This window comes from Numenius arquata, chromosome 11 (genome assembly GCF_964106895.1).
Source record: "Numenius arquata chromosome 11, bNumArq3.hap1.1, whole genome shotgun sequence".
NCBI classification, from domain to species: domain Eukaryota; kingdom Metazoa; phylum Chordata; class Aves; order Charadriiformes; family Scolopacidae; genus Numenius; species Numenius arquata.
Genome location: NC_133586.1, coordinates 11,106,620 through 11,121,711, shown reverse-complemented (window position 1 = coordinate 11,121,711; position 15,092 = coordinate 11,106,620). Strand labels below are relative to the sequence as shown.

The following is a 15,092-nucleotide window of genomic DNA, read 5'->3' as shown; positions in this document are numbered from 1 at the left end:
CTCAGCACACATCTGTCCAGCTTTGAGCAACTTCTTTCACCACTTGTATACCTATAAGTATCACGTTTGCCAACCATTTGTCATGGTTTGGGCTGGACTGCCCACTGCCAAATTAAAGTGCGCTGTCACAGCACGTAACACGTCATGGAACTGAAACTTGAGGAACTCTATCAACTATTACTAGAGTTGTACATGGAAAATCTAGAAAAGGGTGACACCCTGAGACATCTGGCTGCTTCTGGCTGTAGGTGAGCCAATGCATAAATCTACATCCCAAGCGAGAGGCAGACAGACCCTCTCAGACCCTAAAGCATGACCTTTCTGCATTCGGGGCACTTACCAGCTCTTTGTCCTGAAGTTCTGTTTCCAGTTCCTGGAGACGTCTACTCAGCTGCGCGTTTCTTTCCTTCTCTTTATTTATTTCATTGCACTGTTCCTCCAGTTCTTCAATCTTTAAGAAATGTCAGACATTAGGTGAAATTTTTCAGATTTCTGAAAATCTGGGGCAGACCACGGCTGATGTAAAGGGGCATTGCATTGCTCCCCTGAGCAGAGAGACAATTTTAATTTCTCATGGATCTCTTCCTAGATTCTAGCACTTGATTCACTGCAACAAAATTATCACTTCTTTCCTTAAAAAGAGCCAATTTACACATCCATTAGGAAGCCCCGGGACTGTGTTTATTCTCTCTTGCACAGTATCTCATCTAATTACTCAAGAATGTGCTGCTAAAATAAGTGGGACTGGGGATAAAATCCACACTTCATTTCTATGAAACCAACACAGGACTATAAGGGATCGGTTTTCTTAACACAGCAAGGAGAAGAAATCTCTCCAGCGCTCCCAGCTTTGCCCCCTCAAGGGTTGCTTATTATTCTAGCTGGAGTATGAGAGACACAACATCAAAACTTTGCGGGGAGAACCAGTTCAGAGTAACGTACGCCGCTTTGTTCTTTCACCCAGGGACGTGCTTTGCTCTCTCCATACCTCCTCCTGCCAGCTCTGGACTTAGCTCCCAGGAGATGCACTTCCCACAGGTTGAGGGGCCAGCTCATTAAAGGATGTACTTTAATTCTCAGCTTCGCGTTGCTTTGGGATTATAACTTCCCTCATTTGAAGGTAGAGCAATATGCAAAAAATTCTGACCTAATTAATAAAGGAGAAGGAACTTCCCAGGGTGCTGCAGTGGCGCAGTGTGAGCGCCGAGCAAGGAACCTACTTGGGGGAAAAGCTCAGAAAAGCCTCTCTGTGCAGAAAAAGACAGCACATTATACAGACAGCGTTACTGCAGAGCCTGGCTAGTCACCAGTGCGATGACTTTGCAGCTGTAGTAAGGCAGTGTTTTGATAATCTCTTCATATCTAGGCTACAGCTACTGAGATGTGGCACTTAATGAGAAAAACTTTTCACTGCAATACTACAGAAAAGTAAAAAACTACAAATTAGTAGTTAGTGATTAGTAGAAAATAGCAAATTATACTATTTTCTTTCAACATACTGTTCTCACTTCTTCCCTATCCAAAAGAGACTGGATATAGGAACCCAAATCATGTAACAATTGATATTAATTTGTTAATGTAACATCAGTGAATACAGCGCTGGTTTGATCTCTGAATTATCACTGTGCACACCTCAAATACATGTGAATAGACAGAGAGCATCCACCTGGGGAAAATGTTGCTCCACATGGATTTTCAGTGCTGACAGGCAACCCAGGCCACCTCCAACACTGAAACACTGTTTGCAGCCTAGTGACATACATAAAGATGCGAAGTTCCTTCCCCTCTTTGAAAGCAAACACTAAACCAAAAAAAAATCCTCACCAGACTGATAGAATCTGATCTCTACACCAAACGTCCCAGTGATCCATCTGAGCGAGCAGGGAAAGGGTCCAGATCTTTCAGAGACATTTAAGATTAATAACATGAAATTACCCCTGCAAGGGGTGCTCACGGAGACCAGGTTCCCCCATGCCCAGGTTGGTGCCAGCACTGTGTGGGGCTGCTACCAGCTCTTGACAGATAGCATGGGATTATTTGAGAGATAATAACAATGACTACTCTAAACCGAGGCTTTAAAAATTTAAACTTCTCAATTGTTCTCTGCTTTAGCCACTGCTCAGTCATACACTACTGAGAAGCGCTGCGCTCAGTAATGGAGGGGAAAAGGCTTTTGATGATGCCTCTTGGCAGGTTTCTGGATGAGATGTGCCTCGCATCAGCACTGGAGGACCCAGCTCACAGCGCTGAGGACATAACTCCTGTCCTCATTCCCCTGCCCGCTGTTGGGATTTGCTTCTAATACTGAATGGTTCCTAGCTTGGTTTCCTGTGGGTAACCAGGCCATAACCTTGCCTTCTGCTCATTCATCATCTGGCAGTTCAAAATGAGCTTTGAAAGGGGTATGAAATAGCACTCCCACTTTTAAAACCTTTTTGCTTTATCACCCCAGCCAGCAGCCCCTGCTGACACCAACTCTCCCAAACCAAGAGGCAGGGAGGGAGCTTCACGTGATGTGGCAGCACCGGTCCTCCCGCTGATCCTCAGCCCTCAGAACTTCCCTGTCTGCTGTGTGCAGAGGGAAGCATCTGCCTCAACTCCCCCATTTACCTCCCTTTCAAAGAAAAAATCCATCTAACACACACAAAGACAAAGCAGCAGAAATCCAAGAGAAAGAGCAATAGCAGGAGTGGCTAACTGGAAGAGATGGCTTTCCTGTGGGTATGCTGTGCTACCTTGGTCCTGAGCTGGTCGTTCTCCTCCTTGCAGGCTGAGAACTGCTTCTTCCAGTGCTCAATGCTGGCTGCAGACTCCTGCAGCGCTGTGGTCAGCCTGGCGTTGCTCTCCCGCAGCGTCTGCAGCTCCGTCTCCCACTTCTTCACATTGGATGAACTGAAAAACACAGGGTGCCATTAGGAGGCTTCACCTTAACCTGACTGCAAACTCCTCCACCTGCAGTACATGTTTACCAATAATCTGTTGTTATAAGATCAAGCACACTCAGGTGTATGTAATCTCCACCGTTTCCTAACAAGGTTTTTCTCTGGGGCTGTGCACAGTCCGTGCTCTCCTCCAGAGCTGGGCGGCCGTGCCTCGCTCAGCACCCACCTGGGGACCTGGTACCCATGCAACAAAGCGACTCTGCACATTTGCAGATGGTACGATAACTCAGAACAGAAGACGTCAGGGGGTGACACTACTTATATTTGATTATTTTTTTTGATGCTCAGCCTTAAATATAGGAGTGTTACATAATGCTGAAGAATTAAACTACTCATTCCCTAAAGCTTCAAGCTGCAGTGTAGAGCAGGAGATTAGAGAGTGAATGGAAGGAAGGCTTTGAAGGTCCCCACATGCTAGTTGCTACTTGCCTGTGGAGGTGTCTTCAGCAGGAGGAACGAGTAAATGTTATGATTTGAAATAGGTTACGCTATTGAAATGTCAATAAAGAGAGACGATGTACTGCAAATATAATATATGCAACCGTAGAATTGCTCACTGGGTAACACTGCTTCTGGTGCTGCTGCCTTACTTTTTAAATAGCTTTTAAGAGTAGCTTGATCCTGTTAGATTTTCTTTCCATTCACAGATATATTCACATCAAGGGGCAAACAAGACAAGATCCCAATAGAGAATGATTCTATTTTAACGTCCTAACTTTGCATATTCCAACACCTGTATTTTCACTATGGCTGCAAATTACTCTTCTCAGCATTTTCAGATAATTTATCAAAGAAAATAGCGAAAAACGTGACTTCAAGGGGCATTGTCCACAGCTTTAGAAACATCTCCCTAAGACTTCTAAGCAGCCTGGTGGAATTATATTTCTCACTTCAACTTTTTACAGCCGAGTTCATTCCCTTTTATAATTTTAAACATCCGTATCTATTTTCATCAACGTAAATGCAGCCAACTCAAAGAGGAAGAAGCAATTGGCTTCACATGTTATCAGTAGCAATTGCTCCCCCATGGATTTAATGTTATTTCTGTAGCTCTAAAACTTCACAGATGAAAGTGGCTATAATAGTTGGCATCAGCAGAGTAAAATAGTTCTTACTCCATCACAAACTAGATCAGGAAAAAAAAAAAAAAGTAAATATCTCTCAACTGGATACCAGGACACACTTGCTAAAATCTGCTCATTCATCCATTCTGCTGTGTCATTTTAAATTAGTGCAATTACATTTGAATAATTTCTGTTAATATCATTAGCCATCAGATAATTACAGCACACTATTCCAATGCAATTTAGATATTAAAGGAACTTCACCTTTGGGCTAGAGCAATTTTTAATTTATCATTCTCAGACTTGAGGTGTGCCTCAGCAGGACCACCATGTGATGCTTTCTCGTCATCTGTCCCATTCACACTAGATGCTCGAGTGGAAGATGGTGTTTCACGTCCAGATTCCTGCAGCACAACACACAAATGAATGCTGGGCATCTCCTGCAACCCCACAACACCAGTTTCCTTGTAATCTTTATCCCATACCACCCTCCTGAGACCTAGGCTGGGTATGCTTTCCTGGCAGAACAGTGGTAACAAACACATACCCTTTACCATCTTGGCTGCAAAGCTGGTCTGTTTAACAAGAATGAAAAAATAGTAATGATACACAAAATGGAAGTTTAAAGTATTAAAAAAAAAAAAAAAAAGTGTTTTAACTGAAAAGGCTTGTGTTTTCTAAATGTGGTTTGTTTTTTTTAAGATAATGAAACGATACAGTGCATCTGGAATCACACAAAGTCCAAACCAAAAATAATAAAAAAGAAGATACTGCTCCTCCATAGAGATACCATTCATAGACTGCTTGGTGCTGATCACCAACAGAGAACAAACAAAGTGAACCATAAAGGCCATGACCAGTCTTCAAAAAATGAGTATCCAAAGTCAATCTCTCAGACTGATCTTTGTGGATCCCACAAAGGGGGTAGTTGCAAGACTAAGAGCACTCAGCAACTTTTTTCTGATCATGCAGCTGAATTTCCCTCTGATCAAAATTCATCTAACTCTCCTCCAAACTTTAGCCCAGGCCAAGAGCACCCACTGAACGGGGCTCATTCCTACCTAATGCAATGCGTATGAACTCCCAGTCAAACTTATGGAGAGTCTAGGACAACACTCAATTTCCCTGATCTGTGAGAAACCCAGATTTCCCTGGACACGAAGGAACTCGGCTGTATCGTGTGCTATCTAGAAAAGTGTATTGTAAAATTAGGAACACAAGCACGGCCTCTCTTCCTACCCTACAGCTTTCCGTTAGTCACACCTAAGCAATGAAACACTATGACCACAAAGTCAGTCTCTCCATTGGCAAATTATCTCGATGAATCTCATTTGCTGTCTGCTGAAGCACCACACTGACTTACTTTCCAGTGACCAAAGTAAGCGTAACAGTATAAATCAAAGGATGTACAGCTTTCCGTTATTAAAAAAGTTATAACAGCTCAAGAATTGCTGAAAAAAAATAGATATAAATGAAGGCAAAGAGCACGGATGGATGAAAAATATTCCTCTGACAATGTTAATGTCCAGCAGCTGACAATTACCTTTGGCAATCTTCATTTTATATACTTTAAGCTTGCTGCCAGAAGCTGGTACAGTCCATTAGAAAATTTAACTTTAAATTATTTATCCTGTATGCATACAGGCATTAAAGCTAAATTACAAACCTGGGAATGATTGCTTGAGGTCTCAATTTTCTCTTGAGATCTGTCTCTTGCTAGTTTGGCAGCTTCTTTTACTTCTTGGAATTTCTCTGCAAACTGGAAAAAAGCATGAAAGATATTTATTAAAATGATTTATCTCTATTAAGCCATGCAGATTACTGTCTTTATGTGGTTCATAGACCTCCAAAAGTGAACAACTAATTTTGATAATTTAAAATTTTTGGCAAGAAAAAACATTCTAATTCTTTGGCAGGGAGGTTCTTTCAAAAGGAACGGGGGTGTTTTTAAAAGAGGGACATCACTAGCTCTGGCCGATCACAGTAAAAACCCATGGAGAATAAAAGGAGCTATTAGTGTTCACTGGTTTGATTTGGTTTTGTTTATTTCCTCCCCCTCCTCTGTTTCACTTGGTGTTGACAGTCTATTAAAGTTGAAAGTATTAAAGACATATGTTTGGATAAAAAAAATTATCAATGTCTTCTGTTCCTAAGAGCAAGTCAATTAAATTAAAGAATGCAAATGAGCTTATCTGGAGGATGCAAGCAAGGGATTATCAAGACACAGAAAAAAATGAGAAGAAGGTAGATCTGAATGTATGATGAGGCCATATGAAAGCACAGCTTTTCTGGTCTAATTTTCTTATTACTAGCAAAAATGAAGGCAGAAGACTTCAGGGAAAGGCTTGAATGCTTCCTGTAAGAGGGGTATATCAAACTGGGGGAGGCAGGGGAAAGGAAGGATAAAGATGAAAAGTAACGATCCCAATCTCTACAAGTTGCTGTAGGACATCTGCTCTGAAGCCAGTCCGGCACTTGAAATACAGCTATTATCACAGCCAGTCAGGGTTTCAGGGTTTTAAACACTTTAAACGGTGTTTAAAGTTTTAAAAGGAGGATTGCAAAGATAGGAGAAAAGGCATAATACATAATTCATTTTTTTAATTAAGATGTATCCAGTATAAGAATGAGTAACTTTGTCTTTCTGCTCAAGCAGCTTGGTCTTGCTTGCCTGTGTTTTGGAGAAACTTGAAATGCTAGAAAGGAAAGACATATTAAAAGCAAAAATATAAATACATGTATTTTATTGCACAGTTTGTGAATAAAAGGTTTGCCCTCATATCCTCGAATAATTCAGAACACTTATGGCAAAATTGTAAATAAAAGCATGAAAAAACCATCACATTTTATAGTCAAGGAATGGGAAGAATCATTATCCACTTACTAATCTTATCCTCTGACTTTTAGATTTACAGCAGGTATTTAGTATGCTCTCTCTCAGTAAAATGCTGGGGCTATAAAGACTGATAAAACAAATTTTCTCCAACTGGTCTAAGAGAAATCTGGACTTTTATGTGGAGGCACCTGTGTTTTGTATAACACAGACATACAGAAATTTCCAACAAACTCACATACATCATTCTTAAATCTCATGGACAAGCACATTTGCAAAGCCAAGTGAAATTTTGGGGGTAGACTATGATCTGTGATGATGCTTATGAATGAAGATCAAGCTCTCGAATCCAGCTGTTTTCTATACAACAGCTGAAATTGCATATGCAAAGTACATGCTCTCTGATGGCAGTAGTTGTGTCTGATGGCATGTGCGGTTACTACACACACAGACGACTTGATTACCTTTGTAGCACTATAAAGATCATTAGGAACAACTACACTAGATTTTCACCTTTAGTGATTTAACTCCAACTTTACACAAAATGTATTTCCTGCTGTGACAAAACAGCTATAACAAACTGATTATTTCTAAAATATTGTATCAACAGCGAGTTCTACACTTGGGTTTCTTGCAAATAGTAAAGGGCTGTTTTGAGCCTCCCTTTTACAATAACTCTTTATGGGCAAGTATGAAAAATTTATGAGGGTTCTTCATGGTCTATATGAAATATGAAAAGACAAAAAGAATTGGAAGTGATCTGTCAAATTTTATTTTTGCAGCTATCTTCATAAAGCACACAGGAGACTGCTGTGAAAAATCATGTGAGCTGAGAAGAGAAGGATGTTTTCCCACATTTTCATAATAAAAAATTGTATGTGACTGAGCAAAGTTAATCTTCAATACAAAACCAGTAATGATCTCATTGCCCAATAGATTTCAGCCATGTCTCTAGTTTACCAACACATGCATTTAACACATTTGCTTTTAGAAACAAGCACAAATAACTGAATTTTTCTCCATCTTAGGGACAGATCTTAGGCTTTAAGAGTCAAAATATTACCCTTCATTCTTATTGTTGTTAGGAATGTAAAGACAGCTGTAATGGAAATGGTGGTGAAAGACTGTCTCCATTTTTTTGTTTACCCCATACATTTGGAAAGTCAGCCGATAAAGAGTTCTGCTGCAACTTCTTTTAATTCTTAGCTAACTAATACCTGCTAGATTTTACTAACAGCCTATTTTTGAAAGCTACAGAGGATCACTTGGCTTGTTATGAAATTAAAGCCTTTCACTTGATTACTCTTCTGAGTGCAGCAACACGGTGCTGACAGCCCAAACTTGTCTTGCATTACCAACGCTAATTCCTACAGCAGCAGAGCAGGCGTTTCTGAAGCTACCCAGATCCCGAGGCCATCTCCAAGAGTGACGGCATGGCCACAGCATCTAATCACCAGCAGAAAGTAGAGAGATGCTTTCTCTCCAGTAACCGATTTCTTCTGTCCCAAACACAATCAATGGACAAATAATTGATTCTACAAAATCACATGCCACCTCCAAGATCTAAGTTGACTGAGCTATCAAGCCATTGCAACAATAGGGAGTGCTTTTTCAATGAGAAAATCCTAATTAAAAAGTGAAATAATCTTCTATTTAGTAAATGAAAGCTTGGTAAATGTGGTCTTGAGGGACAACGCATGTAAAAATATCTAAAACAAACTAAATCATCATGCTTTTTCTCCATTCATCTTCACTCCCTTCATCTTCCCTTTCCTCCACCTTTGTCCTTGGGCAAAGTTCCCCAAAATTAGCAAAAAAAAAAAAAAAAAAAAAAAAAGACCGGAGTGGGAGAAACACCAACTAAAGACCACTCCAATAGTCTATCATGGATTACATGATGAGTCTTCCTATGCCCCAGGAAACTATGAGACCAAACTGCAATATGGAAAAAATTTGCTGCTACCAACGCTTGTGAAGCCGTTCAGTCTAAGGCTGCCCATGAGCCCTGCTGATTATGAGTCTTGGCCAGTGAAATTTAATGGGGACTCAAGGATGCTACTGTACATTGCACAAATTATTTAAAGGCTGCTCAAATCTGCAGCCAGCTTGTCACCTGGAGAAATATATACACATTTTAATAGACCTTCCTAACATTTTGTGCCTTAAAAAGCATTATTTTGAATGTGTAAATTTTAAGCTCCTGATCTGGCATAATATTTTACATCTCCTACTGACAAATTGTGCCAGTGTCAGATAGATGAAACAGCTGCTCCCACCCAAAGCAGTCTCATAATCATTTCATCATCCTCTCAATTTGCAGAAGGCTGGGTGATGCGACGTTCCCGTTGGGGAGCACTGCTGTGCTGTGACCCACAACGCACATGTTGCTTTGCCCGTGGCTTTTTCTGGATGAGCCCTTGGTACCGGGCAGATCAGCAGAAAAAAAGACTATTTACTCCAGAAAGTGGCCAGTAATTTGCACAGTGCGCTGCTAGCAGCGATGCTGCTTGGACCGGGGGGGCTGTGCTGGGGCAGGGACAGGCTCTGCTCCGAGCTTTCTCCCCTGCAACACAGCGCCTGGCACATACCGCACACATAATGTGCTCGCGTGCAGAGAAACAGAGTCCAGTGCTCCCCAGATGCTGGATGCAGTTGCTTTATGATGTGCAAAGTCTGGGTTTACTGGGATTTCTCACCTGTATAAATCTTTGTCCCTGTGCCCTTGACTACCTGCAGCTCCTCAGAGAGCATGTCTGCCTCCAAGCATCCTGAACGATTGCAGAAATTTTACTTAACTGCTTCATGTGCAAAACACATCACTACCTTTACAGCACCGGCCCTGCCTCTTCATCCCACGCAGGCACACCATTAATTCTCTGCTGATTCCTGTTTCAATTTGGCTGTAGCAATGTTTGAATAATGCCTTGAGGTGCAGGGTGGGGAGGGGAGAAAGGAGGGTCAGCGAGTCCTGCAAGAGGGGGAAAGGACCCCGAGTAGGACATCAACTTTAAGCCCTGGGATTCTCTCAATCAATGTGAATGGTAATTAGGTTACTAGGTCACTGAATGCAGTTTTCATTAATGGCTTATGTTTAATTTGAACTGCTTTTCCCTATAGGTATGGATTAATGCTTAGGCATCTCAAGAGAAGCAAGGCATTAGAAAGAGGCAATATCTTTTATTAGGCCAGCCAATATACTTAAAAATGCAGACCTTTTTAGGCGTGCTAACCTCTTCTCCCATCTCATTATTATTCATTGTTTTCAGCAGACATTTTTCAGCTTTATTTATTTATTCATTCATTTTAAGCCAGGGCTATTGATCTCTGGTTTAGTGGAGTTTTAGTGTGTCCTTCCAATTCCTGACTAAAAGCTTCAATTATTTCCAGTGAAACTGGCAAGCTTTAATTTATATCTTTTATAAGAGTATAATGATATCAACATAAAATTAAACTTGATTTTACTATTCCCAAAACACTTATACATCTGTAATCTCTCCACCATCTCTGATCTTTCTTACTAATGGTTCAATAATTAAACTGAGGAGCATGGATGATAAGGGATATCTTTGTCCCATTGCTTTGCATGGTGGTAATAAACCAGGTTTTCTTACATTTTCCAGCTAGACAACTGTCAGTTTTTTTATTTTTTTTAAATGGATCATCTCGAGCCATTTTCAGAAGTGCTCCCCTTAAGCTCCCCTTTGATATTCTGGCCAGAAAAAAGTCTTTCTGCTGATTTGGGAAGCTTTTCCTGCAGGTAGGAGGCTGTGGGCAGTGGACTCTTCAGCAGATCGTGCAGTGCAACCAGAGGTGCAAACCAATCTGGAGAGAAACAGCTAGTGCTGAGTCCCCTGTGCCCACACGACACGTTTTTCAGATTGGCTCTAGTCTGGCCACATGAACATTGAAGAGCTGCTTTTGCATACCAGCATTAAACTTATTCTAAGTTCATGTTTGGACAGTGTTCTAGAATATGGTAAAATCTCTCTGATTAAGGTTCAAGGGCCTCCAAATCCATTGCTATACCTCTGTATCCTGAGCCAGCCTCAGCACCACCTGCTCCACGTGTGGAGCACGTTTAGCCCCAACCAACTGAGGTACTGCGTGGTCACCTGTCACAGAGCAGACGTGCGACTTCAGTAATCCGGGATTAAAAATTACTATCCAGAAGTGCTAATTCTTTCATTTGGTGTCCAAAGGCTGCATCGTATCAGGCTTATATGTTACTCAAAACAAACTATTCCCCTATGTCTGCCTTAGTCCTCCTGTATTCCCATGCTACTTATTAGCTACATTGAACACCTCTCTGCCACAGGAGGGGAGAATATGCATAGGTGAAATGAGCTCCTCTACACTTGAGTAAGCATCATAAAACATACCCAGCACCTCATTCTTAAAAAACAGTTTTGCATATGATTGATTGGGTGGCCTTAGCATCCCAGAAGAGCGGATTATTGCCATGGCACCTTTATGGACGCCCCACATCCAAGAGTAATTTAACGTGAAAAGTAAAATATGCTTTACTTCTAAGAAACGGTTGCAAAAGAATTAACATCTCTGGAAATTGCAAAAACTCAGAAAGACAGACTTAGTATAATAAACTCCTATGACGATTCAGTTGGTGGAAAAGTATCCTTTTATTGCAATGGTCTGCCTTTGCTATTTTAGATACTACAAGAAACACCTTGTTCTCCTGATTCTTTTCTTATCAAAGCACACAAGAGGACAGCAACACGAGAGACTATGTGCCATGCCCAAGGACACAATGTTGAGTTAACTAACAAAACCTAGTGCCAAGTAGCCATGCTTCAGGTGTCAACTATGTGTTAGATAAGTAGGGTTTTTTTTACTACATAAACAAACATCTCAGCTGCTTGATGAGCACTTGGCAAGACCACTAATCAAACGACAGAGGATGTACTTTAAACTGCTGGTTATTCATGACAAGAGGCAGCTCTAGACTTTGCAAGCCTGCTGTTGCAGCCGATCCCTGGTCCAGGGAAGTGTTGCATTAATACCAAACCCATGGCCAGGTTTGCCCTCTGGGAGAGGCAGCTCTGCCAGCAAACCTGGCGTCACACCTCCCCAGCCACTCATCCCCCCATCACTGCCACGAGTCACTGCCACCTCCCCAGGCTGGTGATAAAGCAGCTTTGGGTCAGGGCTGCAAATCACACCACTGAGCTGAAATGCCAGAAATGCAGTTTTATTTTAACCCAGATCAGTTTACTGAGCCTCCTGAGAGCAGTTTGCCAAGCCCCCTGAGAGCACGGCACCACCAGCAGCAGTATCTGCGAAACGAGGGCACCAGCAAGCCCCAGGGGCTGGCAACTCCTTTACCTCAGTTAGCTACCAACAGCAGCAAGTCATCAAAATGCACATTTCTGAGGCTGGGACAGTAACTCTCTTCCTTCAGACACATTAAGCGATCCTAATGCCACCCAACGGTCCAGGTATATCAGTGGTTCCCTTTGCTTTTGGTGCCACTTTCAGCTGAAAGGAGCACATAGGCCAGGGAGATGTCGAGTACAGGCTCTTTCTGTAAACATCTGAAAACACAAATGCTTTCAGCCACACCGGGCAAGATGCTGTTGAGATCACCTTGCTAGTACCATTGTCAGTGGTCAGACTTAATTTATAGCTTTGACTACAAAGTTTGTGATACTGCCTGTTTCTGTATACACAGACATTAGGTAATTACAGGAGATAGGCAACTTGCATGGATGAAGAGGACTTGCAGAAGCATGCAGCTCAGAAGAGGTCGGATGGATAGATGCAATTCTTCACTAATAAGAAACCAGAGAGCCTTTGCAGAGATTCCATGAGCCCCCCCTCCCCGTACCTTTGTCAGCTGCTGCTCGGAGGGAAAGCCCAAACCAAACACCGTATTTGCTCTGCTGTCCGCCCACTGGCCAAACTTCTGCGATGTTTTAGTGAAGGTCATGTTAGGCGTGATTGTGCTGTTTATGATCACCTGTTTAGAAACAGATCAAAAAAGAATTAAAAAGTAGAAGACACATCGGAAATGCATACCCTAGCAATGATATCATCCAAAGCAATTAGCAGTCTAAATTGGGAAATTGCTGTATTCAGATTTTTTTCCCAAAACAAAATAGTTTCTATCTTGTCTTACTTCATGAAGGAATTTCGATGTTTTACCTTCTTTTTCCAAAGCACTATCACAGACCTGCAGTTAAGCACAGCCGCAGGAACGTCACTGAACTTGAAGCAACAGCAGGGAAAGGGGCTATAAAATTACCCTGGCAGAAATGCAGATGCAAATTCCACTTTTTTCAGCATTACAAAGGCAGAGGCATGGAGGCACACGGCTACTCCCACCGCCCTGCCAGGCACCTGGCATGGCCCGAGGCCTCCAAGCAGGGTGTCCACCAACAACACCTGCCCTAGACTGGAAGAGCAAAGAGATATTTCTGCATTTCTCCATTTGGCCTCAGGCCTCCACAAGTAGGATGCCAGAGACATGTCAGAAATTAAAAAAAAAAGCCAAACAACAAAAAGCAAGACAAGGAGAAATTGGTAGCTTAATAGTGGGTTTAACTTAATAGTGGGAGAGTGGTGAAGTGTATCACCAACAACGTGCATGCAGTAACAAATGCAGGCCTGAAGACAAATATTCTGCCACTTTACACAAGTTAACTAATACCTGCTTCACCACCAGTAACCTTGAAAGCAACAGTGGTTCTTGTGATTAAAGAAACAGCCAACAAAAGGAAGGCTGTTGGGATGAGGTCTCTAAGGAACTTAGTGGAGCAAGCAAAAAATGTGATCTTGCAAAAAGGAATGAGATATATGTCAGTTCATTATCAAAAACCTTAACTTTATTTTCAAGACACTTCATTATAGGAGTCTAGAGTCTCCTTCCCCTGAAAATTAATTCATGTACAATGTTCTTTCTGCTACCAGAATAGGAGCTTTCTTTAGTAATGCGTACCATCATTTCCAATATGCAAATTATGCAGTAATTAAGCCAAATCTGTGGGACAGTTTAATTAACATGATCAGGAAGTATCCTGGCAACATCATTTACTACGTATTCCAAGCAGTTTTTCTCCTAAGCTATCATTTACATTTAGCAAAAAGTGTGAATTAAATTTACCAGAAAAAGATCTTTACTTGCCTCCATCCCCTCCCTAACTTCTGCCCTCTGTGCTGATGCTTCTTTTTGTTTTCCTAGAAACTGCTCAACTTCAGCGGTTCTCTCTTTTTGCATCATCACTTTCAAACAAACATACGATTTTCTGACATTTCCTATCACTGAAGCCTTCACCAAAAGGATCAAACCAGATGAAGGCCAGGTGGCTGATGCTCCTGAAATTGTTTTTTGCATTTTGCAAGTATCAGGGAAGAAAGGCAGAGAGGTGACTCTGGAGCCAGCACCGGCCATCGCACACCATACAGACGTCAGTTTTTGGGGTTGAAACATCTTTTTTAATGGCCGGTTGACAGGCAGAGGTATAAGCAAAGCTGCCCAGATGGGCTCTCCTCCGGCTAAGTCACGCAACAGAAATGCAGCCAACATAAAATCCAAGTGCAATTTCAGAGATTTAAATTAAAAGAAAATCAAAGATTTTATGTAGGGTTTTGACAATGCAAAGGGAGTATGATGATATGAGGATTACATGATACAGAGAGTAGCAAGAACAGGAGGAAAAGATACCACCAACCCAGAAAAATCAGGATGCTTTCCAAAAACTTTAAGGAAAGTGCTATATGTATATTTCTTCTTTTAAAATCTCACATCAGACAGATGAACTACTTATAAATCTTTAGCTTCTCAAGCTACAGAATTTATTTTAGAAGCTATGAAATACCCATAAATTTCAAGTGATAAAAAGTATCATTTCAGTCCTATTGTGCCTATCAAATTAGACATCTGTATGGAAAAACTAATAAAATGACCCAGTTTATTGAAAGGCAAAAGCCTCACTCGCTGGAAACAGACTCTGAGAAGAATACAATTCTTCTGTACCTCCTACAATAATCATTGACTAAATACAAATATATAAAAAAAACACAGCAAAGATATTTTTTAGACCATAGTCCAATATTATTAAAGACATGATAAAAGGAATAATGAAGCCTGTGAACTGTAAGCCAAAGAACACCTTATTGAGCGTTGAACATATTGAGTGATGAAAGGCACTACATTAGCTTAGCACCTTAGAGGTTAATTTTTTTCTATAGGCAGCGCAGAATCCAAGAAAAGGTTGTGGTGATCACACACCTTCAAGA

The 15,092-nt window shown here is 41.4% G+C and overlaps 1 protein-coding gene across 1 annotated transcript in view; it reads right to left on the bottom strand.

The window, feature by feature from the left end:
• HOMER2 (homer scaffold protein 2) overlaps window positions 1-15,092 on the bottom strand; it is a 58,324-nt gene that overhangs the window by 5,962 nt on the left and 37,270 nt on the right. The window contains exons 3-7 of the mRNA XM_074155573.1: window positions 12,682-12,813; window positions 5,673-5,765; window positions 4,271-4,410; window positions 2,736-2,892; window positions 341-451 (exon numbers count right to left, since the gene is read on the bottom strand). Coding sequence (XP_074011674.1) covers window positions 341-451; window positions 2,736-2,892; window positions 4,271-4,410; window positions 5,673-5,765; window positions 12,682-12,813 — 633 coding nt within the window. The remainder of the gene's footprint in view (window positions 1-340; window positions 452-2,735; window positions 2,893-4,270; window positions 4,411-5,672; window positions 5,766-12,681; window positions 12,814-15,092) is intronic.